This window comes from Chrysemys picta, unplaced genomic scaffold (assembly GCF_011386835.1).
Source record: "Chrysemys picta bellii isolate R12L10 unplaced genomic scaffold, ASM1138683v2 scaf346, whole genome shotgun sequence".
Lineage (NCBI taxonomy): Eukaryota > Metazoa > Chordata > Testudines > Emydidae > Chrysemys > Chrysemys picta.
In genome coordinates this window covers 17,795-45,677 of record NW_027053053.1, presented here as the reverse complement: position 1 = coordinate 45,677, position 27,883 = coordinate 17,795, and the positions used below count along the sequence as shown (strand labels likewise).

The window sequence follows — 27,883 nt, the reverse complement described above, 5'->3', positions numbered from 1 at the left end:
AATACTGGCCACTCCAGCCTGGTAATGCTGCCACCACCCAAGTGAAAATCTGCCTTTTGCCAATCCAGAAGAACTCTCTTGGGAAGTTTTTCTGGGGCTCCTCGGCTTTTCCACCCCTTCTTCGGGAAAGCCAAGAAAGGAAACAAAAGAAAAGGAGAACCCAGCGGTTGTATTAGCTGATTAATATATGCACAACCTCTTTACCTCATAAGACACAGAAATCCAGTCATGTTCTTACAAAAAGGAAATTTTATTTAAAAAAAAAAGAAAAAACACCCTTGGAAAACTTAGGTTATTGCTAGATCTTAAAAGAGCAACTGCAAGGATTAATCACCAAGAGTAGCTTTCTTGGGATCCAGTTTAAAGGTTACAACAAAACAAAAGCACGTGGGGTTAGCACACAGGAATCCACAAGCCATAAAAAGAGATCAGCCTAATCGTGTCTACCTGAATATTTCTTGTTCTACTTCTGTCATAAATATAAAGGGACGGGGGAGAGGGTCTGATGCAGTGCTATAAAATCCTCTTACCAGTAAAGGGTTAAGAAATTCAGGTAGCCAGACTGACACCTGACCTGGCTGGCATCTGACCAATAAGGGGACAAGATACTTTCAAATCTTGGGATTGGGGAAGACTTTGTGTGTGGCTCTTTGTCTGAGTCAGAGTGATCTTGGGAGACAAGAAGTACCTGCAGAAAATCAATCTCCTCAACCAGTCATCTTCTCACCAAACCTCACTTTTCTAAAGTAAGTTTAGTCAGCATTGCGAGTAGGTTTCTGTTTGTTTTGCTTGGTGAGCTTTCCCTGTGTTAGAGGGGGGGGGGGGGTTATTCCTGTTTTTTCTGTAACTTTAAGGTTTTGTCCAGAGGGGGAATCCCTCTGAGTTTGGAAATTGAGTACCCTGTAAAATAGTTACCATCCTGATTTTACAGAGATGATTTTACCTTCTTTGTTTTAATAAAATCCTTCTTTTAAGAACCTGACTGTTTTCTATGGTTTTAAAACCCCGGGAGTGGGTTTTTAGATCACTGTGTAACCAATTGGTTAGGAGATTATTCTCAAGCTTCCCAGGAAAGGGGGTGTACGGGCGTGAGAGGGTATTTTGGGGGGAAGGGGAACTTCAAGTGGTTCCTTTCCAGGATTCCTGTTTAAAACACTTGATGGTGGCCGTGAGAGAAGCATTTATCAGGGTGCAGGGAATTTTGTACCTTGGGGGTTTTAACCTAAGCTGGTAGAAAAAGCTTAGGAGCTCTTCATGCGGGTCCCCACGTCTTTACCCTAGAGTTTAGAGTGGGGAGGGAACCCTGACAACTTCCATATCGGTGGTTCCAAATGAGTAGTTTCTAGGTATGATCCTGATGATTTTTCATACCTGGCCCAGAGCTTTTTATGGCATAAGTACTGCCCTCTCCCTCTGCAGCAAAGAGAACAAAAGACCCACACACCCAGCACTTTTCCCCACTTTGAGAGGGTACAGCTTCCTTACTGGTTCCCCTGGTCAGGTGCCAACTCATTTTAAGCTTACTTCTTAACTCTTTACAGGGAAGGCAGTTAGGGTACCGCTGCTAAGGAGGATTCCATAGCTACTGAATGGTTGGGGTGCTACCCCACTCATTTATCACAGAGGGGTTCCCAGATTTGTGGGTACAGCCTTTCAAAGCCCTCGAGGAAGGGAATGGACATTTCATGTGAAAAACCTGACTGACCACCCAGCAGGGGTAGAATGCAGAGATCACTCCTAGGTGTACCTTAACGGATGAAATCGCTAGACCTGGCTGTTCCCAGACAGTTCTGGAGTATCTGCTTCATCTGAAAGATGACTCAGTGGGTGAGGAGGCAGGGGTGCCGGAACAGGGGGACCAAGGGGCCATGGCCCTGCCACTTTAGCAGCAGGTGAGAGCTGGGGGAGGGGAAGGGGAGGAGTGGGCAGAGCCTGAGAAGAAGTGAAGCGGGGGGGAGGGGAAGAGGTGGAGTCACAGTTTCAGCACCGGTAGCCCCCCACACTCATAGGGAGATTCTGGCACCCCGGTGAGAGGCCTTGCAGGGTAGACCAAATGGAGAAACGCTTCCACTTGGCAAGGTAAGTAGCTCTGGTAATTGGATTCCTACTGCCTAGCAAAACCTAGCAGACCTGCTCCGAACAGGCCAGTTCTGCAGGTTTAAACATGGACCCGTCAGGCAGATGGAGCATTTGGCCGCGATCTTGCGAGACCAGGTCCAGAAGGGGAGGGAGCGGCCTTGGAGTTGCTACTGACAGGTCTAGAAATAAGCCAAACTAGTGCTGATGTGGCCAGGTTGAGGCTATGAGAATAACCTTCGCTCTTGATCTTCAGCAAGATCTTGTGCACAAAAGGAATTGGGGGGAGAGGGGGAAGGGGAAAGGCGCAGAACAGGTGATTTCTCCAAGGGAGTAAGACGACATCTGTGAGTGAGCCCGGGTTGCAGTCACGCAGACAGCAGAACGGCTGAAATTTCCTGTTCTGTCTGGTCATGAACAGGTCTACGAGGGGAGTACCCACCACTGGAAAATGGTCCTTGCTATGTTGGGGCATAGGGACCATTCATGGTGAGAAGATCTGAGTTGCCAGCTTGTTCTGGGCTCCCGAAAGGGGAGAAGCTTTGAGGTGGATTGAGTGCTTTATGAAGAACTCCCACAAGCAAATGGCCTCCTGACACAGTGGGGAGAAGAGCGGGCTGCTCTCTGCCTGTTGATGTAAAACATGGCTGCCATATTGTCTGTAAGAACTTGCACCACCTTGCTTGCTATGGTGGGTAACAACATCTGACATGCTAGGCCAACCGCTCTGAGCTCTCTGACGTTTATCCATAGCAAGAGTTGCTGCCGGGACCACTGACCTTGTGTCGTGAGGTGCCAAAGATGGGCAGGCACTGTGAGCACCGAGTCCAAATGATGGCTGTTTGGCCGGTACACTGAGGCCAGCCAAGCCTGTAGGGGTCTGAGGTGCAACCTCGCATACCACACCTCGTATAGGCACGCGACCATGCGACCCAACAGCCTGAGTGGGCCTTGACCTGTGACAACACTAACTGGAAGTGGGCTCCTGGGAGGAAGGCCCTGGCCTGGGTAGAATTGAGCAACGCTCCGATAAACACTATCCTCTGAGCCGGGAGGAGTGTTGGCTTCTGCTCGTTTATCAGCAGGCCCAGTGCTCGAAAGGTTGTTTGGACGAGGTGGATGCTGGCTTTCACCTGGGATTGGACTGGTCATTGACCAGCCAGTCACTGAGGTACAGATACACATGCACCCCTCACCTTCTCAGGAAGGCTGCCACTATTACCAGCATTTCATAAAGACCCATTAGGCTGCTGACAGGCTGAACGGGAGGATGGTAAACTGGCAATGAGTCTGGTTCACAACGATCCCGAGAAACCTTCTGTGGCCTCGGAAAGTAGAGGTGTGGAAATAGGCATCTTTCAAATCGAGGGTGGCGTCCCAGTCCCCTACATCCAGGGAAGGAATGATGGAGACAATGCACAACTTCAGTCTTTGAGATGTTGCAGGTCTAGAATGGGTCAGAGACCCACTTTGGCACTCAGGATTAAGGATTGTGACGTTGCACTCCACATACTTTATGGAAATATGATTATGAATGTGAATATGATGTAACTGGAATATGCTTTATGCAAAACGTCTCTTGTATGATGTCATTAGAAAGCTTGTAATCTACTGAGTGTGTTCATCCTATTTGTTTTCATGTATTATTTCTATGTCTGGAATTGGGGAAATATGAAACTTGTATCACTGTTGTAGTCACACCAGGTGAGGGCCGTCAATGGGGCATTGGGAACTTGATGGCTCCCATTGATTAGGGCAATTGATGGTGAATGATTTATTTACCTGAAAGCCTTCCTGTGTACATGGGGGCCAACCAAGGAGGAATGGAGACTTGACCATGTCACCTGGTAGTGAAATCCATCTTAAATCTGGTACTTTTCCATTTAGCAAGAGAGGCAGGGACCCAGAAAGAGAAAAGATTCCCACCTTGTGCCAAGGTTATAAAAGGGGGTGCCAGTCATGAGAAAACCCCTGCTTATCAAATGAGATGTCTGCTGGATCTAACAAAGACTGTACCAGGGGAAAGGATTGGGCCCAGACTAGGAAAGAGTCCAGTCTGTGAAGTAAACTTATTGGAACATCTTTGAGGATGATATATTTCCTGTAATCAGTTTCTTAATGTATTAGGCTTAGACTTGAGTGTTTTGTTTCAATTTGCTCTGTTACTTACTTTGTTCTGTCTATTACTTGAAATCACTTAAATCCTATTTTCTATACTTAATAAAATCACTTTTGTTTATTAATAAACCCAGAGTAACTGATTAATACCTGGGGGAGCAAACAGTTGTGCATATCTCTCGATCAGTGTTATAGAGGGTGGACAATTTATGAATTTATCCTGTATAAGCTTTATACAGAGTAAAAGGGATTTATTTGGGGTTTGGGCTCCGAAAAAGGTTGAATACTGAGTGCTGGGAAAGTCCCTGTTAACTGAGAAGCCCCTGGGCTAAGTGAATCTGTTTCTGTGGCCCAACCTCTGTGTCTGTGCTGGAGGTGACTGGTGTGTCTAACTCAGCAAGACGGGAGTGGAGGGAAACCTGTTCGGGTAGGAGGGTTGTTCTCAGTGGTATCCCAGGACATGGAGTGACAGTCTCAAGGGGAGTCTCTGTGACCAAACCCGTCACAACTTCAGCCTGGCCTCCCTGTCCTTTTTCAGATGTGGACTGAACTGGTGGAAGAGCTGACAGCGATCCGCAATAGGTCTCATCCAAGCACTTTAGACAGCTGGAGTGCAGGTCGCTCAAAGGCATGGGCTTGCCACAGGAGGCACCGGGTCTGAAGCCCGGAGACCGAGACATGCCCAGTTTCAGGAGCAGAAGAAACTCTGCTAGAAGAGTCCAACTAACTATTTATATCAGTGGTGTCCAATATGTTCGCCACTAGCCACAGGTGGCTAATAGGCTATTGAATTGTGGCTAATGCATGTGGCTTTTTTGTAATGTGGCTAATAAGAAAAATTCAAAACCACAAGTGTGGCTAGCATCGAATTTCTATTGGACACTGCTGATTTATACCAATCAACTAAAGTCAAAAAGTGAGAAAACAACTGAGGTGAAAAGGGATGGAGTAACGAGAGAACCACTGAGAATCTGAAGAGATGCAGGGCGGCTGGTCACAGACACGCAGAGATCCCAAGCCAGGTGCCCGAGAGGAGTGGGGTGGGTCAGCCCTCCCCACCCACCCCTCTTCTCCTCCATGCTGCACTCCACAGGGATAAGCAGGGTGGGGCATGTGACGAACTGGGACTGTTCTTAATGTGGTCTGTGAATGCTGACAGGGGAGTGTGGCTAGGATAGTCTGCAATGGGGGGATGGGACACTGACCAAGGGAGAATACCTGAGCATGTAACATGAGAACCCAGGAAGGGGTTAGAGGCCAGGTGAGACCTTTGCCTGGGAAACTGAACAAAGGCTGTGGGAGGGGTCGCTGAAGGAGAGTCTTGGAAGCTGGCTGGTGAGGTGGCTGGGAAGCAGAGAGGGCTCTGACCTCCCAAGGGGGCTGGGGTGCCAGAGGACCCCAAGATGGACCTAACTGAGGGGTATCCTGTGGTCTGTGCCTGCAAGACCTGTCTTGGACTGTGTCCCTGTCATCTAAATAAACCTTCTGCTTTACTGGCTGACTAAGAGTCATGATGAATCGCAGGAAGCCGGGGGTGCAGGGCCCTGAGTTCCCCCACACTCCGTGACAGGGCACCGATGAGGTCTCAGAGGGACCAGACCCCGAATTCCCCCATGTGCGTGTTGGGGGCAGACACAGCTAGAGAGAACACTTGGTGGTCAAGATGCAGGACTCAGGACAGTCTCTGGCGATCTGGCAGCCCCAGGATGGGGGGGAGGAAGAGGGGTAAATGGGGGGAGGAGGGCAGGAGGGACAGTGGTTTGGGGAGGGGGCAGTGGGAACAGAACAGCAGCTCCCCAGCGCAGGCAAGCGGAGCCCCTCTCTCAGCACTGGGGAGGCTGGTGTCCGTGTGAACAGGTCAGGCTGGACAGGCTCAGCAGCAGGGGACCAATGGGTGAGATAAGTCAGGAGAGGGTTAAACTAGCTACAGAGGGGGCGGGCTGGGGGGCAGACACTTGGCAACCCTCCACGCTGTCGCTTAGTCCTGGGGCAGGGCCACCAGAAACCCAGGTGTCCAGGGCAGGACAGGAATTAGTTCTCATTGCTGCTGTCAGTGCTGGGAGCCAGGAGGGATTGGAGGTGCTACAACAAGGGGCTGGGGACACTCCTGGGTGAGCACCAATGTGACAGGCCAGTACCACTGACACGGGGAAAACAGGGATTGTCACTCGCGAGTCCCCTCTCAGGAAGGGAGGAGCAATTACGTCAGAGAGACCGTCACCTGCCAGGGACAGTTCAGCAGCGCCAGGCACTGAACGCTTATGGATCATTCCCGTGCTAAGTGAGACAGCACAATCGGGGGCCTGGCCAGGTGACTACAGCCCCCCACATCAGGGACTGAGCAGGAAGAACGGCTCTGTACACGTCTATTGATAGTGCGCAGGGGAACCTGCCTGACCCCGGGGGCTCCGTGCTGGGTTTGTGGTGCCAGGAGTAAGGCAGCCCGGGAGTCTCTGCACGTTGCAAAAAGAACAGGAGTACTTGTGGCACCTTAGAGACTAACATATTTAGCTGTAGTCCACGAAAGTTTATGCTCTAATAAATTTGTTAGTCTCTAAGGTGCCACAAGTACTCCTGTTCTTTTTGCGGATACAGACTAACACGGCTGCTACTCTGAAATCTGCACGTTGCAGGGGCTGATTCTCTCACTAACTCTCCAGCCCAAGTTGATGACACTCTGCGGAGTCTGACCTGAGATAAACTCACTCTGGAAATAAGACAAAGTGAACAATGAAGGAGGCTCACTGGTGAGCAGCTTCTCCCCAGGGCTGGGGTGAATGCACCACTGCCTGCTCTTGTGACTTTACTGTGCGTTTCATGATAGTGGGTGGTTTTAATAAATCCCCAGTTCCTGAACTCATGGGATTAGGGGAAAGTCTCAGCTCTCTTTTCTTACAGCAGTAACTTCTAGTCCTTCTAGCAGCAGGGAAAACCCCAGAAATGTGTCCCCTAATGGCTCAAACCAGAGGGCAAATAAAAATAAGCTCCAGTATTATTCCCAAAATACTTACAACGCTTAAGCCAAACTCAGGATTTTGGGGGTCTGACTCGTGATGTCTGAACACTTGGGGCTGTCGATATTGGGGCTCCCCATCACTCGATATCTGGGAATTGAGACAAGACGTCTCAGAACCCTGTTCTAGCTTTAGGGTCTGACAGAGTCACTGTTGTAGCCAGGAGGAACAAACCCCCCTGTCCAGAAATCGCTGGGTGCGATTCTCTGGCCTGCGTCACCAGGAGGTCGGACTAGCCGGGTCTGCTGGGAACTTCTGGCTTTTGCACCTCTGCCACTCTGTCTGGGAAATATATGTCTGGGAAATGGCGGGGGTGGGAGGGGGCCCCCCCGAAGGGCAGCAGAGGCAGCTGCAAGTGGGACTGGTAGCAGAAGTCTGGGCTGTTTGGGGAGGGGACAATCTGAGAGTCCCACTTTGGAGGGTGTCAAAAAATCTCTTTCGCATGGACCCTCCATCCTGCAGCCCCTCCCCCCATCCCATATCCCTTTGTCCCCCACATTCACACTGACTCCAGCGAGAAAATGCGCCTTCGGACTCTGTCCCCTCCCCCCATCCCCAACACACATCCCGGTGTCCCTTCACCCTGTTTACAACCACACTCCCAACCCCCACCCCATTTCCCTGCATCCCTAGGTCGTGTTGTGTCCTTCACTCACCCTCGGTCCGGTTGTAGAGCTGACTCAGGGTGTTCAGACTCGCATTGTACCATTTCTGGAAGCGCTGTCCCCACCAGGTCACCTCGTCCCAGAACTCCGAACCCTCGTTCTGCGCCATCCACAGTGTGTAGGGCTCCGCCCTCTTCGTCCCACTGGTGTAGACATAGGTGAGCTGATCGTCCACATACACAACACGGCTGTACCAGGGCAGCCCCGGGGCAGGCTCCGACACCACAGTGTCCAAAATGCGCCTGGAGTGCAGGCCTGAGGGGGGAGATTGGGGGAGGGGAGAGTCAGACCGAACCAGACCCTGCCAGGAGCCCCTGGCAATATGCGAGAGGCAGCGCCATCCCTCAGGAGGGCTCCTGTGGGAGGGAGATCTGGGGAAGGGCTCACAGAATGGCCTGACCGGGGAGAAAGAGACGGTGGGGTAGAAGGAGAAAGGGAGGCAGGGCTGGAGGGGGAGTGAGGAGAGGAAGGGGTAGGGAGGTACAGGGGGGCTGGAGCATGTGAGGAGTACGGGAGCATATGGGGACCGTGTACTGGGGGTACAGGGGAGTGTGAGGCAGGAGAGGGGGCCCAGGAGGAGGGGCAGGGCTGGAGTGCAGTGTGGGGAAAAGGAAGGGGGTGTTATGGGAGAGGGTGGGGCAGGAGGACTGGGGGAGGGGAGATGCAGGAGCTGAAGCTGGGGAAGGCAAGGTGGGCAGGGGAATGTGTCCAAGCTACAGGTGGGAGCCAGGACACCGGCTGTGCACAGAATTTACTGTAATTTATTCAGAACATAAGATCGGCCAGACTGGGTCAGACCAAAGGCGCATCTAGCCCAGTCTCCTGTCTTCTGACAGTGGCCAATGCCTGGTGCCCCAGAGGGAATGAACAGAACAGGGAATCATCAAGTGATCCATCCCCTGTCGCCCGTTCCCAGATTCTGGCAAACAGAGGCTAGGGACAGCATCCCTGCCCATCCTGACCAATAGCCATTGGTGGACCTATCCTCCATAAACTTAGCTAGATCTTTTTTGAATCGTGTTATAGTCTTGACCTTCACAACGTCCTCTGGAAAGGAGTTCCACTGGTTGACTGTGTTGTGTGAAGAAATACTTCCTTTTGTTTGTTTTAGACCTGCTGCCTATTAATTTATTTGGGTGACCCCTAGTTCTTGTGTTATGTGAAGGGGTAAATAACACTTCGGTATTCACTTTCTCCATACCAGTCTTGATTAAGACTATGATTTTGTCATGGATATTTGCAGTATAAGACCTGGACAGGTCCTGGGCAACGAAGAAAAGCTCACGGAAGCCCGTGACCCATCCGTGACTTTTACTAAAAATATTCATGGCAAAATGGGGAGCTCAGCTGCGTGACCCACACACCACCCACGCGCTAGGCAACTGCAGCCCACTCAGAGCTCCGGGTCCCCCTGCCACCCACAGCAACTGGGAGCGGTTGGTTCCCCCACAACCCACGGAGGCCGCCCCACCGCTCCCGGCTGCTACAGGTGGCAGGGGGACCGCACAGCTTCCGGCCGCCGTGTTCTGAAGTCATGGAGTTTGCTGGAAGTCTCAGATCCCATGACTTCCGCAACCTCTGTGGAAAAATAGACTTTCATTATATCCCCCCAGTCATCTCTTTTCCAAGCTGAAAAGTTCCAGTCTTATTAATCTCTCCTCATGTAGCAGCCATTCCATACCCCTAATCATTTTTGTTCCCCTTTTCTGTACTTTTTCCAATATTTCTTTTTTCTGATGGAATGACTATATCTGCATGCAATAGTCAAGATGTGGGCATACCATGGATTTATATAGAGGCAATATATTTTCTGTCTTACTATCAGTCACTTTCCTAATGATTCTCAACATTCTGTTAGCTTGTTTGATTGCCACTGCGCATTGAAAAAACGAGGAGTCCTGTGGTACCTTAAAGACTAAGCTTTCGTGTATGCATCTGACAAAGTGGGTTCCAGCCCACGAAAACTTATGCCCAAATAAATTTGTTAGTCTTTAAGGTGCCATGGGACTCCCCTTTGTTTTTGCAGAAACAAACTAACATGGCTATCCCTCTGAAACTCCACATTGAATGCATGTTTTCAGAGAACTATCCACAATGACTCCAAGATCTCTCGAGTGGTAACAGCTAATTTAGATCCCACCACTTTATATGTATAAACTGGGATTATGTTTTCAACTGTGCATTACTTTGCATTTATCGACACGGAATTTCACTTACCATTTTATTGCCCAGTCACCCAGTTTTGTAAGATCATAGAAGATTAGGGTTTGAGGAGACCTGGGATGTCATCTAGTCCAATGCCCTGCTCAAAGAAGGACCAACACCAACTAAATCATCCCAGCCAGGGATTTGTCAAGAAGGGCCTTAAAAACCTTCTAATGATGGAGATTCCACCAGCTCCCCAGGTAACCCATTCCAGTGCTTTACCACCCTACTAGTGAAAAAGTTTTTCCTAATATCCAAACGAGACCTCCCCCACTGCAACTTGGGACCATTACTCCTTGTTTGGTCATCTGCTACCACTGAGAACAGTCTAGATCCATCCTCTTTGGAACCCCCTTTCAGGTAGTTGAAAGCAGCTATCAAATCCCCCCCATTCTTCTCTTCTGCAGACTAAATAAGCCCAGTTCCCTTTGCCTCTCCTCATAAGTCATGTACTCCAGCCCCCTTATCATTTTTGTTGGCCTCCGTTGGACTCTGTCCAATTTTTCCACATTCTTCTTGTAATGTGGGGCCCCAAAATGGACACAGTACTCCAGATGAGGCCTCACCAATGCCGAATAGAGGGGAATGATCATGTCCCACGATCTGCTGGCAATGCTCCTACTTATACAACCCAAAAGGATGTTGCCAAAAAAAGCTAACAAGGGCACACTGTTGACTCATATCCAGTTTCTCATCCGCTGTAACCCCTAGGTCCTTTTCCCAGAACTGCTGCGTAGGAAATCGGTCCCTAGTCTGTAGCAGTGCATGGGATTCTTCCGTCCTAAGTGCAGGACTCTGCACTTGTCTTTGCTGAACCTCATCAGATTTCCTTTGGCCCAATCCTCTAATTTGTCAAGGTCCCTCTGTTTCCTATTCCTACCTCCAGCGTATCTACCACTCCTCCCAGTTTAGTGTCATCTGCAAACTTGCTGAGGGTGCAATCCATGCCATCCTCCAGATCATTAATGAAGATGTTGAACAAAACCAGCCCCAGGACCGACCCTTGGGGCACTCCGCTTGATACTGGCCGCTAACTAGACATGGAGCCATTGATCACTGTTGAGCCCGATGATCTAGCCAGCTTTCTATCCACCTTACAGTCCATTCATCCAGCCCATTCTTCTTTAACTTGCTGGCAAGAATACTGTGGGAGACTGTATGAAAAGCTTTCCTAAAGTCAAAGAATAACATGTCCACTGCTTTCCCCTCATCCACAGAGCCAGTTAACTCATCATAGAAGGCAATTAGGTTAGTCAGGCATGACTTGCCCTTGGCGAATCCATGCTACTGTTCCTGATCACTTTCCTCTCCTCCAAGTGCTTCAGAATTGACTCCTTGAGGGACCTGCTCCATGATTTTTCCAGGGACTGAGGTGAGGCTGATTGGCCTGTAGTTCCCCGGATCTTCCTTCTTCCCTTTTTTAAAGATGGGCACTACATTAGCTTTTTTCCAATCATCCGGGACCTCCCCGATTGCCATGATTTTTCAAAGATCATGGCAAATGGCTCTGCAATCACATCAGCCAACTCATTTAACATCCTCGGATGCGGTGCATCCGGCCCCATGGACTTGTGCTTGTCCAGCTTTTATAAATAGTCCTGAACCACTTCTTTCTCCACAGAGGGCTGATCACCTCCTCCCCATACCGTGCTGCCTGGTGCAGTAGTCTGGGAGCTGACCTTGTTCGTGAAAACAGAGGCAAAAAAAGCATTGAGTACATTAGCTTTTTCCACATCCTCTGTCACTAGGTTGCCTCCCCATTCAGTAAGGGGCCCACACTTACCTTGACCTTCTTCTTGTTGCTAACGTAGCTGTAAAAAACCCTTCTTGTTACTCTTAACATCTCCGCTATGTGCAACTCCAAGTGTTATTTGGCCTTCCTGATTTCACTCCTGCATGCCTGAGCAATATTTTTATACTCCTCCCTGGTCATTTGTCCAATCTTCCACTTCTTGTAAGCTTCTTTTTTGTGTTTAAGATCAGCAAGGATTTCACTGTTAAGCCAAGTTGGTCGCCTGCCATATTTGCTATTCTTTCTGCACATCGGGATGGTTTGCTCCTGCAACCTCAATAAGGATTCTTTAAAATATAGCCAGCTCTCCTGGATTCCTTTCCCCTTCATGTTAGTCTCCCAGGGTACCTTGCCGATTAGTTCCCTGAAGGAGTCAAAGTCTGCTTTTCTGAAGTTCAGGGTCTGTATTCTCCTGCTCTCCTTTCTTCCTTGTGTCAGGATCCTGAACTCGACCATCTCATAGTCACTGCTCCCAGGTTCCCAGCTACTTTTGCTTCTCCTACTCATTCTTCCCTGTTTGTGAGCAGCAGGTCAAGAAGAGCTCTGCCCCTAATCGGTTCCTCCAGCACTTGCACCAGGAAATTGTCCCCTACACTTTCCAAAGCTTCCTGGATTGTCTGTGCACTGCTGTATTGCTCTCCCAGCAGATATCGGGGTGACTTAAGTCCCACATGAGAACCAGGGCCTGTGATCTAGTACCTTCTGGTAGTTGCCTGAAGAAAGCCTCATCCGCCTCATCCCCCTGGTCTGGTGGTCTATAGCAGACTCCCACCATGACATCACCCTTGTTGCTCACACTTCTAAACTGAATCCAGAGACTCTCAGGTTTATCTGCAGTTTCATACTGGAGCTCTGAGCAGTCATACTCCTCTCTTACATACAATGCAACTCCCCCACCTTTTCTGCCCTGCCTGTCCTTCCTGAACAGTTTATATCCATCCATGACAGTGCTCCAATCATGTGAGTTATCCCACCAAGTCTCTGTTATTCCAATCACATCATAATTCCTTGATTGTGCCAGGACTTCCAGTTCTCCCTGCCTGTCTCCCAGGCTTCTTGCATTTGTGTATAGGCACTTAAGATAACTCGCTGATCGTCCTGCTTTCTCAGTGTGAGGCAGGAGTCCTCCTCTCTTGTGCTCTCCTGCTTCCTCCTGGTATCCCACTTCCCTCAGGGCTTTGGTCTCCTTACCCTCCCCCCCCCCGCCAACAAACCTAGTTTAAAGCCCTTCTCACTAGGTTAGCCAGCCTTCTTGCAAACCCCAAGTAAGTTGGGCAGTGTCCTTTTCCCCTCTTCCAACCCTTATCTTCTATGACCCAGTAGGGCCAGGCTGCACTGGGGCCTAACCCTGTTTAGGTCAAACCACACCTGTTACTGAGGTGTCACAAGGGCACCAATGTGCCTTAAGCCATTTTAAACAAACCCCAAACCCACCCCGCAGCCTCACCCGGATCAATACGGGCTGCTGAGCTGCCCAGCGTCTGAGCTGCTGCCTCATGGAGAACAAGGGAAATTCAAGTCCATGCCAGGAAAAGCAGGCCATCTCCTCACCCCATCCTACTGGGATCCGGAAGCTCTTTATCCGGCAGCTACGGGAGATCCTAACAGTACAAACGCAGCAGCTGTTCTGTGCTCTGCAACGGGAGCTCGCACCCAAACTAAGACCTGATTAATCACAGATCCAGGGTTCTAGACTCTCCCCTCGCCCTGGGGTGCTAAAACACCACCAGAGACAGAGGGGAGTTAACATCTCCTCTCTAGGATGACACCTCTAACGACCTGCTTCCACTACAGATACGACCCATTGCCATTGCTGACTGGGAGTACAACTGGACTGGTGCTGACACAACTTAGCCGTACGTAGCCAAGGACAAACCACACTCAGGAGTTCCAGGCACTGGGGTGAAACCCAGCGTGAAGAATCTTCTGGGAGCCATGAAAGGTCAGAGATCCAAGAAGCCTTTTCCCTTCATTTAACCCTGGTCTATGGGTGTGGGGGGGGAGCTAATTTACTCCCTCTCCCTCAACCTGAGCTCTGCAAACAGGAAGAATCATGTCTGAAAGCTCCGCCCTGCCCTGAGACGCGGGGAATGAAACAGCCTGGGCAGCGCCTGGACTCGGGGATTTCCCAGTCTGAGCACCTCACGGGGCTGCGACGGGCTTGTCAGCGTGTGCAGCACCCATGGGTGCTCTGGCCCCAACGAAGCCTCACCCCCTGGCTGGGTGAGGTTGGCATTAGATGAAGGGGTTACAGTTCAGTGGCTCTCAGCACCCCACTACACACAGTGTCCCAGCAGCGACCCTGGCAGCACCTGGCACAAGGGGGCCAGGACCCCCCCAGTCACTATAGCAACGTCACCGTTCCATGTCAGTGACCGCTCAGTGCTGGGGGGTGGGGGGAGTGGTGTGGTTATCCTGACACCTCTGAACGCAGAGCCCAGAACTGCCCCCCCACACCCAGCTCCCCTCTCCCTGCGCCCCCCAGCCCGGCTGCCCCCCCACACCCAGCCCCCTCCTCCCTGCGCCCCCCCAGCCCGACTGCCCCCCACACCCAGCTCCCCCCTCCCTGCACCCCCCAACACCCAGCTCTCCCCTCCCTGCACTCCCCAGCCCGACTGCCCCCCCACACACCCAGCTCTCCCCTCCCTGCACTCCCCAGCCCGACTGCCCCCCCACACACCCAGCTCTCCCCTCCCTGCACTCCCCAGCCCGACTGCCCCCACACACACCCAGCTCTCCCCTCCCTGCACCCCCCAGCCCGACTGCCCCCCCCACACACACCCAGCTCCCACCTCCCTGCACCCCCCAGCCCGACTGCCCCCCCCACACACCCAGCTCCCCCCTCCCTGCACCCCCCAGCCCGACTGCCCCCCCACACACCCAACTCCCCCCTCCCTGCACCCCCCAGCCCGACTGCCCCCCCCACACCCAACTCCACCCTCCCTGCACCCCCCAGCCCGACTGCCCCCCCACACACACCCAACTCCCCCCTCCCTGCACCCCCCAGCCCGACTGCCCCCCCACACACACCCAGCTCCCCCCTCCCTGCACCCCCCAGCCCGACTGCCCCCCCACACACACCCAACTCCCCCCTCCCTGCACCCCCTAGCCCGACTGCCCCCCCACACACACCCAGCTCCCCCCTCCCTGCACCCCCCAGCCCGACTGCCCCCCACACACACCCAACTCCCCCTCCCTGCACCCCGCAGCCCGACTGCCCCCCCACACCCAACTCCCCCCTCCCTGCACCCCCCAGCCCGACTGCCCCCCCACACCCAGATCCCCCCTCCCTGCGCCCCCCAACACCCAGCTCCCCCCTCCCTGCACCCCCCAGCCCGACTGCCCCCCCACACACCCAGCTCTCCCCTCCCTGCACCCCCCAGCCCGACTGGCCCCCCACACACCCAGCTCTCCCCTCCCTGCACCCCCCAGCCCGACTGCCCCCCCACACCCAACTCCCCCCTCCCTGCGCCCCCCAGCCCGACTGCCCCCCCCACACCCAGCTCCCCCCTCCCTGCGCCCCCCAGCCCGACTGCCCCCCAACACCCAGCTCCCCCCTCCCTGCGCCCCCCAGCCCGGCTGCCCCCCACACCCAGCTCCCCCCTCCCTGCGCCCCCCAGCCCGGCTGCCCCCCCACACACACCCAGCTCCCCCCTCCCTGCGCCCCCCAGCCCGACTGCCCCCCCACACACACCCAACTCCCCCCTCCCTGCACCCCCCAGCCCGACTGCCCCCCCACACACACCCAGCTCCCCCCTCCCTGCACCCCCCAGCCCGACTGCCCCCACACACACACCCAACTCCCCCTCCCTGCACCCCGCAGCCCGACTGCCCCCCCACACCCAGATCCCCCCTCCCTGCGCCCCCCAACACCCAGCTCCCCCCTCCCTGCACCCCCCAGCCCGACTGCCCCCCCACACACCCAGCTCTCCCCTCCCTGCACCCCCCAGCCCGACTGGCCCCCCACACACCCAGCTCTCCCCTCCCTGCACCCCCCAGCCCGACTGCCCCCCCACACCCAACTCCCCCCTCCCTGCACCCCCCAGCCCGACTGCCCCCCCCACACCCAGCTCCCCCTCCCTGCGCCCCCCAACACCCAGCTCCCCCCTCCCTGCGCCCCCCAGCCCGGCTGCCCCCCACACCCAACAACTCCCCCCTCCCTGCGCCCCCCAGCCCGGCTGCCCCCCACACCCAACAACTCCCCCCTCCCTGCGCCCCCCAGCCCGGCTGCCCCCCACACCCAACAACTCCCCCCTCCCTGCACCCCCCAGCCCGGCTGCCCCCCACACCCAACAACTCCCCCCTCCCTGCACCCCCCAGCCCGGCTGCCCCCCACACCCAACAACTCCCCCCTCCCTGCACCCCCCAGCCCGGCTGCCCCCCACACCCAACAACTCCCCCCTCCCTGCACCCCCCAGCCCGGCTGCCCCCCACACCCAACAACTCCCCCCTCCCTGCACCCCCCAGCCCGGCTGCCCCCCACACCCAACAACTCCCCCCTCCCTGCACCCCCCAGCCCGGCTGCCCCCCCACACCCAGCTCCCCCCTCCCTGCGCCCCCCAGCCCGACTGCCCCCCCACACCCAGCTCCTCCCTCCCCGGGGTCTCCCCCCGATACTCACGGCAGTGGCCCCCCGGCAGGGCTACAGCCCCCAGCAGCAGCAGGCGCAGCGCCAGGGCCATGCCCGGTCTCGGCCCCACAACCCGAGAACCCCGCGGGGCGCTGAGACCGGACTCCAGCTCCCAGCTACTGGCCGTGTGAGCCTCCAGTCTACAGGGATTGGCTGAGAGGGGACCATCCCGCCAATAGCGGCGCGCAGCCCCGCCTCCGTCACCGGTCGCTGGGCAGAACCCGCTGGGCCGGCTGGCGAAGGGGAACCGAATGTCTGAGCCGGGGGGGCGGGGGCGGGATGAGACCTGGGCCCCGGGGCTGTAATGGGCGGAGCCGCCATTAGCTCGGCCGGGCTCTGGCCCCGCCTCTCTGGGGTCAGCTGGTCCGTGTGTTCCGAGGCTGGAACTCGGGGGGCCGCACCCCCGGGCTGGGGGCGGGTGGCACTAGGGGAAGGGGTCACAGTTCGGCTCAGGGGCTCTCAGCCCCCCACTACACACAGTGTCCCAGCAGCGCCCTTAGCTCTAGTCGGACCTGCAGCCCCCAGGCCCGAGACCCCTTCCTGGAGCTCAGGGACTTGTCTGTCCGGCTGGGAACTTTAATCACTTTCTGGATTTCATGAATTAACCCCTTCCCGCCCCTCTCCCTTTGCGGGGAGTGACCCCACAACAATAGGGTTACCATTCGTCCGGATTTCCCCGGACATGTCCTCCTTTTGTGTGCTAAAAATAGCGTCCGGGGGGGAATTTGTAAAGCACTCACAATATCCGGGATTTCCCCCTCCCCCGGCAGAGCGAGCGGCTGGGAGGGCTGCAGGAAAGTCCCGGGCTGGACTCCGGAGCAGCTTCCTCCTCCCACCCGCCCCCCCTGCATTCTGAGCCGGCAGCAGCTCCTCCTCCTGCAGCCCGCTCCGGCAGCCCTGTGCAGGGCCAGGGACCGGGTTTTGTTGTGCTGGGGAGCTCAGCCACGTGTCCGGCTCGCACAGAGCCCAACACCCTGTTCTGAGCAGCAGGGTAAGGGGGGGCAGGAGAAGGGACAGGGAGGTTCTGGAGGGGGAAGTCAAGAAACGGGGGGGGGGGGCTTTTGGAGGGGAGTGGAGAAAGTTTTGGGCAGTCAGGGTACAGGTAGGGGGTAGGGTCCTGGGGGGCAGTTGGGGGGGGGGTCTTAGGAGGGGGCAGTTAGGGGACAAGGAACAGGGAGTCTTAGGTAGGGGGTGGGGTTCTGGAGGGCAGTTAGGAACAGGGGTCCCAGGAGGGGGCAGTCAGGGGACAAGGAGCGGGGGGTAGGGGGCTGGGAGTTCTGGGGGGGAGCTGTCAGGGGGCAGGAGTGGGGAGAGGGATCGGAGCAGTCAGGGGACAGGGAGCAGAGGGGTTTAGATGGGTTGGGAGTTCTGGGGGGGCTGTCAGGGGGCAGGAGTGTGGAGAGGGATCGGAGCAGTCAGGGGACAGGGAGCAGAGGGGTTTAGATGGGTTGGGAGTTCTGGGGGGGGCTGTCAGGGGGTGGGGAGTGGTTGGATGGGGTGTGGGAGTCCCAGGGGTCTGTCTGGGGGTGGGGGTGTGGATAAGGGTTGGGGCAGTCAGGGGACAAGAGGCAAGGAGGCTTAGATAGGGAGTGGAGTCCCGGGGGGCAGTTAGGGGCAGGGGTCCCAGGAGGGGGCAGTCAGGGGACAAGGAACGGGGGAGGGTTGGGGGTTCTGCGGGGGCAGGAAGTGGGAGGGGCAGGGGCGGGGCTCCTCCCGTCCTCTTTTTTGCTTGTTGAAATATGGTAACCCTACACAACAACCCCTGGCACTCCTACAGCCTCACTGCCCCCAGTGATTTGCCCTGGAAGCAGCAAATATAGGGCTAGAACCCAGGAGTCCTGGCTCCAGCCCCCTGATCTAAGCACAAGGGGACGGTGCCCCAACTCCTGTATTTTCTTTGCTTTTGCAAGTCATGGGGCTGTTTACCTCATTTGGGGGAACTATTTTTCGTTAGTCTCCTCCTGGGGGCAGAGGAGGTACCAAGGCTCTGGGGCCTGAGACGTTTGCCCCGTGCTGCAGGACAGTCACTGTGGGCGTTAGTATCACTGGGCTTTGCATACTGCCCTGGGCCGGTCTCTCCGGGTCTGGGGAGCCAGGCTAATGGGAAACTTCCCCAGCTGGGATGCTGTCAAGGCTGATTCCCCATGCTGGCACTTCGAGTGCAGAAGGGGGGGGGGGGGGGGAAGGGTCCACAAGTACTCTAAAAATTAATACTGGCCACTCCAGGCTTGTATTAAACTCCCAAGGTTACAGATCCTCCTGGCCGTGGATTGGTAAATGCTACCACCCCTTTGAGAGCCCAGGAAGGCGCGCTTGGGAATTCCTTCCTGTGGGGTACCCCCAAGCTCTTTCCCCCCTGTCTGGGGAAGAACTGAAAAAAGGAACAGAAATCAGCTGCTGCCACCAGCTAACTGAAAAACATGCACAGACCTCTTAAAACACAGAAATCCAATAATGTTCTTAAAAAAGGATCTCCCAGCAGTACGCCTTCTCACTCTCAGCTCCTAGTGCCTCTTGCTCCCAGATCCTCACACACACCACCACAAGCTGAAGTGAGCTCCTTTTTAAACCCAGGTGCCCTGATTAGCCTGCCTTAATTGAGTCTAGCAGGTTCTTCTTAATTGACTCCAGGTGTCCTAATTAGCCTGCCTGCCTTAAATTGGTTCAAGAAAGTTCCTGCTTGTTCTAGTACAGCCCCTGCTCTGGTCACTCAGAGAACAGAAAACTATTCATCCAATGACCAGTATATTTGCCTTCTACAAGGCTTCTGTACCCCACTTGTCTGGGTCTGTCACATATCCCTCCCCCCTGCTCAACACCAAGGGGTTGGGCAGCTTGGGACGCCAGACAGTGCACACGTGACAAGCCATCGGCATTGCCGTGATGGCTCTCTGCTCTGTGTTGCACACGGAACTGGAAAGGTTGGAGGGATAAGAACCACCTGGTCACCCTAGTGTTCTTCTCCTTGTTCCGTTGCATCCATTGAAGAGGGGCATGGTCGGTCACGAGGACAAATCTGCGCCCGAGCAGGTAGTAGCGCAACGTTTCCATGGCCCATTTTACAGCGAGGCACTCTCTCTCCACCACAGCATATTTTTGTTCCCTCGGAAGGAGTTTCCTACTGAGGTCGAGAACTGGATGTTCCTCTTCCCCAACCATCTGTGATAGAACGGCCCCTAACCCTACTTCCGATGCATCCGTCTGCAGGATAAATTCCTTGGTAAAATCTGGGGCTATCAGTATGGGGTTACTGCAGAGGGCAGTCTGTAGGTCTGTGAATGCTCTCTCTGCTCCGTCAGACCATCTCACCAGATCAGGTCCGTGGGCTTTCAGTAGGTCTGTCAGGGGGCTTGCCCTTGTGACAAAGTGGGGGATAAATCATCGGTAATACCCCACCACACCTGGGAATGCCCGGACTTGTTTCTTGCGATGTGGTCCGGGCCAATTTTGGATGGCCTCTAACTTGTTCAGCTGGGGTTTTACCAAACCTTTTCCCACAATGTAGCCAAGATATTTGGCCTCCGTAAACCCTACAGCACACTTAGCAGGGTTAGCTGTAAGGCCAGCTCGCCTGAAGGTATTGAGGACTGCCTCCACCTTCGAGGTGGGTTTCCCAGTCTGGGGTATGAATGACCACATCGTCCAGGTAGGCAGCAGCATAATGATTATGGGGGTGTAGTAGCTTATCCATGAGGCGCTGAAAGGTAGCTGGGGCCCCATGTAGTCCAAAAGGGAGGACACTGCGGCTTTAGGCTGTTCTGGTTTGACACACACACACACACCCCGCCCGCCCCGCCCCACCCCGCCTCACCCCACAAAAAGCTGCCATTTTGCAACTGTCATGGGCCGGCAGCAGCTATAATCAAACTTGGGACCTCTGGAGCTTCACACGTGAGCCTCTGCTGTAGGGTTCTCAACCTATTTACCACTGGGGGCTGCATATGCCGTGCTCTGCGTTATGTGGGCTGTAGCTACACACGATGTAATACCAGGGCCGGGATAGATATACCTGGGTGGGAGGGCGGGGGGTGAATGAGCCGGTTTCTGTCCAAGAGTCTGGATTGCTCTGGGCTGCTGATCCCGGCAAGGTCATTGTGAATCCCTGCGCTGAGTGCTGAAGGTGGCCTGGGAAAAGCATGTGTGGGGCGGGGGAGGGGTGTCTATGTTAATCCCGGCTGAAATAAATGGCCATGCCCTTGCTAGGGCAGCGCTTACAGCGCACCCCTCAGGGACCCGGCTCCATTTTGAACTCTTTTTGCCCAGGACTGTGGCCCCTGGCGACTCTGCCCACTTTAAGCCTGGCCTGAGCTGGGCCCACAGAACAGCTGCAGTGTCAGCAGCGTGTCCCCCTCTGGGCTGCTGGGCTGCAGTGCAGGGGGCAGCATGCCTGGCGTGGGGCACACAGCAGCTCTGTGCCCTGGGCCCCTCTCACCGGGCGCTCATCTGAGGGGGGCAGAGCCCTGCCGGAGGCTGCCCAGCTGCTGTCTCTGTGTGGGTGAGCGGGCACTGCCCTCCGGCTGGTGGTAGTGACTGTGGACGGGGGAGCTGGGACAGAGGGGGTTGCTCCGAGCAGCACTCCCCTTGCAGCGGTGCAGCGGGGGAGAGAGGCGGCAGCTCCTTCCCCACCACAGGGAGCGCTCCAGCCGGCCCTGACCCGTCCGGGACCCGGGAGCCAGGCCATCGGAGCCGCAATCTTTGAATGGTTTTTACCCTGCAGCTGGGTCCCAGCTGTGTGCTAATCGGGCCGGCTGCAGAGACGGAGACAGTGGCCGGGCCGGGGGAGAGGTGAATGGTGGGCTTCACCCCGTCTCCAGAGACTTGGGCCCACCCCCCCCATGCTGACCCCCTTTGAACAGCCAGCCATGTCCTGCGGTGCCTACCTGGGAGCTGAGCTCTTCTGAAAATCTGGCCCAGTAGTTGAGCCCTCTGAAAACTCTGGCCTTAGCGTCTAAGGGTAACATTTTCAAGAGTGGCTAAGTCACTTAAGTGCCTAAATCCCAGTGACTTCTAGTGGGATTTAGGCACTTGTGAAACTCTCTCCTGGTCTCATGTCCAGTGGTTTCTGTCCCCTGCAGGGTTCCAGTCCAGCTCTCTCCTGCTTCTGTCTGCGCTGTCCATGATGGCGCTCCTTTGCGTAGCCCCCGTGCAGGGCAACGGGGCCTGGCCCACAAGAAGGTCGAGAGGGGTGAGTAGAGAACCCGTCGGAGAGCTTCTATCATCTGCCATATCCGAGATCAGGGCATCGTGGGCCTGATTCTGCTCCTCTCCCCCATGCCGGGGTCACCCCTAGATCCACTTATCCACTGAATGCACCTTCCAGCCCCCCCGCCAGCGCTGGGCCCAAAGAAACGCTGAGTTCTCCGAAGGGATCGCAAGGCCGGCCTGCGCTAGTGAGCCCACTACTCCCATTCGCAGGCCTCCAGCGCCTGGGAATGGGCCAGCCGGGGTGGGGGAGGTGCTGCTCGACTGGCTGTTTGCTTTCCACAGCTTCGTTATCCCTTTCTCCGGTAAGGGCTGCCAAGCTTCCGGCAGTGACTGAAGAGCGCTGGTGCCAACCGCAGGGCAGCGTGTGGGAACCAGGCACCCCCCCAAATTGGCTGGGAGTTCTACCCTTCCATCTCACCAACTCCTATATAGGGCTAGCCCCGGCTAACAGCTGGGGATCTCTCGCTCATGCCTAGAAGCCTTGCCCCCAGAGTCCAGGCAGCAGGGAGAGCCAGTTCCTCCTTGTCAGGGGTTTTCATTCCCTTCTCCCCACACCTCCAGCGGCTCTGGGAGCTGCTCAGGGGCTTGCCCAGGCAGGCCAGGGGCCGAACCAGCTCCAGAGGTGGCCCTGAGCCCCCGGCCCCGCAGAGCTCAGCAGCTCCTCCCCCTCGGCTCAGCTATGGGGGTGGGGCACATAGGGGGATTGTCTGGGGGGTAGGGGAGCTGGGGAGCTCAGGCTCGAGGGAGGACCCTGGGGAGGGGAGGGGCAGTATAACCACAGTGCTCTCATTCTACCAGGATAGTTCGGAACAATTTCCGCCCCAAAGACAAGCCCCTCGATAGGATGTCTGGAATTTTCAAAGGCGCCACAGGGAGTTGGGTGCCTAAATCCCACTGAATTCCAATCACAGTCGGGTGTCAAACTCCCTTAGGCTCTTTGAAAACTCCCATTTAAATTGTCACTGATGGGTTTCATAATTGACATTCGCTGAGATGGATCTGGCAGCGTCTCCCCCACCCTCCCCAAACGATTTCTTCAGCAGTACGGACTCAGGAAGGATACAGAGCCTTGGTTTACACTTGATTCATCTCTTCAAGGTTTCTTCAAAACCAGCAGAGCAAGAAACTATTCTTATTTTATTTTATTGGTAAAATGAAAGTGTAAGATCTGGAGCCGGATTCTGTGGCCAGGAATGGCCGGGGCGGATTCTGTGGCTGTAGTATTGTGAAATACACAGGACCTGCCTCTAAAAACCCAGCCTCTAGTTACCCCAGGCTGATTTGATTGAGCTAGCTAGCGCGCGCTCTCCCTCCCCTCCCCCCCGCCCCCTTAACCTGATGTTCGTGGCATTTCAGGGTTCCCCAAAGACTGCAGCAACATTCCCAGGGACAGCCCAAGCGGGGTCCATGTCATCCAGCCGGCAGGCTCTCCCCCTCGAGAGGTGTGGTGTGACATGGACACCGAAGGCAAAGGCTGGACCGTTGTCCAGAGAAATTCTTACAACACAGAGATCACCTGGAAGGAGTCCTGGATCACCTACAAGTACGGCTTTGGGAACGTGCAGCAGGATTACTGGCTGGGCAACGAGTACCTGTCCCTGCTCACGCGGCAGACCATCTACAAGGTCCGCTTTGTGGTGGAGGACAAATCCAACAACACCCGCTACGCAGAGTACGACATCTTCAGTGTCGAGGATGAGCCCAGCGGGTACCCGCTGAGTCTGGGCAGGTACTCTGGGGACGGCGAGGACTATCTCACCACCTACCACTCCGGCCTGGGGGGCATACACGACAACATGAAGTTCAGCACAAGTGACAAGGATCAGGACCAGGCCAGTGGGAATTGCGCAAGTAGCTATGGAGGCTGGTGGTACGACAAGTGTCAGAACGTCCTGCTCAATGGGAAAGGCTACATCTACTGGGCAGGGTTCTGTCAGAGTGGGGAGTGCAAGTCTTCCCTCATCCTGGTTAAGCCAACAGACGTGTGCTGGGTCCGGCAGGAGGAGCCCATCCTCCTTGGGAGCCGGCGCCGCTGAGAAGGGGAGACAATATTAGATCAGACACGGCGCGCCATCCCCCACCTAACCAGTGCAGTCCCTGCAATGCCTCCACTCTGCTCACTCCCTTCCTGTTGGCTTCTGCACAGTAAATCCCCTGGAATAAACGCTGAGAGCTGACCCCGCCGGTGCGTTCGAATGACACGAAGAGTGTGATTGGTGTGTATAACTGGACCCCCACTTCCACTCTGCCTCGCTGGAAGCCATGTCACTCACTACGACTTTAGACCCACATTAACCTCTGCTTCTCCCAGCCCTGCCACTGCCCCTCGGCATTAGTGATCAATGAATCATGACACTGGATTTCTAGCAACTGTCATTGAGCATTTAAATGGGGGATGACTCAAAGCCAGGACTTTACATCTGAATCCTGCATGTATTAGCAGTGGTGAGTTTGGGTTGAAAAACCTGCCCTCTGTGTTTTTAATAAATATGGTTATTACATGAGAAAACATTGCAACAGTAATTAGTTGCTGATGAACCACTGAGATTAGATAGACGTGCAACGAAACCACACAATAAAGATATTGGTGTCCCTCTTCAACCCAAGGGGCTAGTCAAAGTTTGGGGCCCTGGGGATGTTCCAGTGGGGAGCAGAAATTGGCAGTGGAGTCTGGTAATTTTTTGATGTCTTGTTTATTGACAAGGAACATACAGAGTCCTGCTTCTCCAAACACAGCAGGAACCAACAGCAGGGATTAGCCTCCCTGCTCTCAGCTCCAAGCCTCTTTAGCCAGCACCTGGCCCAAAAGCTCTCTATGCTCCTCCCACGATCACACCATGCTCACAGGCTCTGCTCGGCTTTCCTGCTCTGCCTCCGTGTCCTGGCAGCACTGCCCGGCTTGTCTCTGTCACACACGCACCAGCTCAGAACGATACTCGGTGGCATCCTCTGCCCACCTGGGGCTAGTTTCTGGGCACAGCTCCCTGTGTACAGTACTATAAAATCCCTCCTGGCCAGAGACTCCAAAATCCTTTTCCCTGTAAAGGGTTAAGAAGCTCGGATAACCTGGCTGACACCTGACCCAAAGGACCAATAAGGGGACAAGATACTTTCAAATCTTGGTGGGGGGAAGGCTTTTGTTTGTGCTCTTTGTTTGGGAAGTCATTCGCTCTTGGGACTGAGAGGGACCAGACATCAATCCAGGTTCTCCACATCTTTCTGAACAAGTCTCTCAGATTTCAAACTTGTAAGTAAACAGCCAGGCAAGGCGTGTTAGTTTTTACTTTGTTTTCTCAACATGTAAATGTACCTTTTACTAGAGTGTTTACCTCTGTTTGCTGTACTTTGAATCCGATTTCTAACGCAGCGTTTTGCTCTGGCCTATTGCTCTTTAAGTTTGATTACCCTGTGAAGTTATTTTCCATCCTGATTTTACAGAGATGTTTTTTACCTTTTTTCTTTAATTAAAAGCCTTCTTTTTAAGAACCTGATTGATTTCCCCTTGTTTTAAGATCCAAGAGGTTTGGAACTTGATCCACCAGGAGTTGGTGGGAGGAAGGAGGGGGATGGTTAATTTCTCCTTGTTTTTAGATCCAAGGGGTTTGGATGTGTATTCACCAGGGAATTGGTGAAAGGTTTCTCAAGGCTTCCCAGGGAAGGGAATCCACTTGGGAATGGTGGCAGTGGACCAGATCTAAGCTGGTAGTTAAGCTTAGCAGTTTTCATGCAGGCCCCCACATTTGTACCCTAAAGTTCAGAGTGGGGAAGCAGCCTTGACAAGAGTCTAGTGACTCTCTCACCCTGGGCTCTCCCCAGTATAGACTCTTGTTCACACTAGTCAAATGATGTTCAAATGCTGAGAAGGAGCAGGGAAGAGGCACAGAAATGACTTGTGGCCTGGCCAGCACACCTTCGAGCAGGCAACCCGAGGGGCTGCAGCTAGTCAGCTTGACTAAGCAGTTCCGAGCTCTGTCATTAAGGTCTCTAGTCACCCAGCAGGAGGAGGTAGCTGCATTTCAGGTTTTTGCTCTAGCAGACAAAGGTGTAAGGAGAGCTGGCAAAGCTGATGTTAGAAACATTGACACTGGAAATCCATGTAAGTGTAGAAGAGTGACGGAACCAATCGTGCGGGGACGTGGGAATTCACTCTCACCTGGCCTCTGGGGATGGAGGCAGCACGTGGCTGGCACTTCTCGCTCCTGCCGTACGAGGGGCAGGTGCTGCTACCGACTGCTCCCCCTAACCCCCGCCCTGCTGCGCTCTGGGGATGCTGCCCTGCTGTGGAGCTCTCAGGTGTCTTGAACTGGAATTTGTTTGGCGAGAAACTGCTAAGAAGCCTTATCAGCCCCGAGCAGAGAGTACCTGGGAGCCTGCCTGGGTCGGGCTGGTCTGGTACAGCCTCCCCCCAGATAAGGCTCTTCCCTGGACTTGCCACCCATTGGAATCTGGAACGATTCCCTCCGAGGTAACACCCGGGGCAGCCAGGGCAGGGCAGGGTACGGCCTGCTCCCCGGGAGCATTAGGGCTTTCAGGAGTCAGAGGTGTCAGCGGAGCAGGTTGTACGTTAAAGCAGCGAAGGCAGTTGGGGGGCAGAGGAATTGGGTGCTTTGCCATTGCACTTGATCAGCTCAATTTGAAAATTCTTTCAAAGGAAATCCAGATGTATACATCTGACTGGGGCACATGTACACACATACACACGCACACTCACATGTGCACACACTCATGTGCACATACACGTACACACATGTACACATACATATATATACAGACGTGCACATACACGCACACACGCGTGTCCCTATAGCGCCCCAGGATGCGACTGACGGGGTGGCTGGCTATTATGGAGGCAGAAGTGGGTTGGGAGAAAATAATCAAGAAGAACTTTTGCTGAAAATGCAAACCTAAGCTGGAAATCTGTGCAGGGCTGGGCTCAGCGAAAATGATCTTTTGAGCTGCTCTTATTAACCGTGGTCCTGTACTTCCTGGTTTGCGTCGGACCCAGGCAGGAGACTGGGCTGCTCTCAGCTGTAGAAGCCATTGGAATGAGCCAGGTCGGAATGAGCCAGGCCCTCAGAGCCTTCTGCCACCAATCGCCCCAGCAGTCACTGATCCACCCCAAACCACGTCCTTCCAGTCAGGCAGTTTCATATGCATACGTCAAACCCTTGGTTTGCCACTCAGACACCACGGTGATGGGCACAGTAAGGACCGAGAGACGCTAAACAGGCAGACAGACAAGGAAATAGTGGCCCTGGCTACAGGTGTGTGTGTGGTGCAAACGGATGAACACCAGTTGCTGGCTGAAAGCACAACCTTAATACCTGCATCTCCTGTCTGTCAGCTATCGTTCGCTTGGCAGTCTGAGCTCCGATTTCTAACGCAGCGTTTTGCTCTGGCCTATTGTGGTTCTCATGTCCTGGGGCGCCTTGGCCCCTGGTATCAGGAGCGGTGCTAAGGAGGCTGCTTTTCAAAGGTCCTTAAGTAGGGTTGTCAACTTTCTACTTGCACAAAACCAAACGCCCTTGACCCAACCCCTTTCATGCCCTTCCCCAAGGCCCCACCCCCACTCACTCCAGCCCAGCCCACCTCCCTCAGTCGCTCGCTCTCACACCCTCACTCACTTTCACTGGGCTGGGGCTGGGGGGTTGGAGTGCAGGGAGGGGTGAGGGCTCCGGTGGGGATGCGGGCTCTGGGATTGGGCTGGAGATTAGGGGTTTGGGGTGCCAGAGGGGGATCCGGGCTGGGGCAGAGGGTTGGGGTGCGGACTCTGGGAGGGAGTTTGGGTGCGGGAGGGGGCTCAGGGCTGGGGTAGGGGATTGGGGTACGGGTGGGGGTGTGGGGTCTGGGAGGGATTAGGGTACAGGAGGGTGTTCCGACCTGGGGCAGGGGGTTGGGGTGCCGGGTGTGAGGTCTGGGAGGGAATTTGGGTGTGGGAGGGGGTTCCGACCTGGGGCAGGGTTTCTGGGTGCGAGCTCCGGCCAGGCGGTGCTTACCTCAGCCAGCTCCTGGTCAATGGCACACCGGTGCTAATGCAGGCTCCTGAACCCTGGTCTCCCTCCGCTGGCAGGCTCTGAGCAAGGCCTGCCCAGAGAACATGGATGATGAGCTCTCGATCCTGCTGACAGCACCCCCCAGCACAGACAAACTCCAGCACATCTTGGAGGTGAGCAGAATG

At 55.0% G+C, this 27,883-nt stretch overlaps 2 protein-coding genes across 8 annotated transcripts in view; one reads left to right on the top strand and one right to left on the bottom strand.

Annotated features, from left to right (window-relative positions):
• The window catches only part of LOC135978625 (class I histocompatibility antigen, F10 alpha chain-like), a 38,673-nt gene extending 19,616 nt beyond the window's left edge, over positions 1-19,057 (bottom strand). For 2 of the 5 annotated variants that reach the window (XM_065579503.1, XM_065579502.1), the window contains exons 1-2: positions 16,492-16,662; positions 7,865-8,128 (exon numbers count right to left, since the gene is read on the bottom strand). In XM_065579503.1, coding sequence (XP_065435575.1) covers positions 7,865-8,128; positions 16,492-16,552 — 325 coding nt within the window. In that variant the 5' untranslated portion in view covers positions 16,553-16,662. Of the gene's footprint in view, positions 1-7,864; positions 8,129-16,491; positions 16,816-18,930 lie in introns of those variants that run through there. The other 3 variants (XM_065579505.1, XM_065579501.1, XM_065579504.1) reach the window with 3 other exon arrangements.
• LOC135978626 (fibrinogen-like protein 1-like protein) lies at positions 476-25,191 on the top strand. 3 transcript variants are annotated; one of them, XM_065579507.1, is made up of 4 exons: positions 476-746; positions 13,665-13,812; positions 21,576-21,685; positions 23,062-25,191. In XM_065579507.1, exon 4 carries the CDS (start codon positions 23,160-23,162, stop codon positions 23,739-23,741), a length of 582 nt encoding a protein of 193 aa, XP_065435579.1. In that variant the 5' UTR covers positions 476-746; positions 13,665-13,812; positions 21,576-21,685; positions 23,062-23,159; the 3' UTR covers positions 23,742-25,191. The 3 variants fall into 3 exon arrangements, 2 of the variants coding, with proteins under 2 accessions (XP_065435579.1, XP_065435578.1); XR_010596005.1 differs by lacking the exon at positions 476-746 and having other exon boundaries at positions 13,437-13,812; positions 23,852-25,191; XM_065579506.1 differs by lacking the exon at positions 476-746 and having other exon boundaries at positions 13,437-13,812.
• Positions 25,192-27,883: the final 2,692 nt, after the last annotated feature.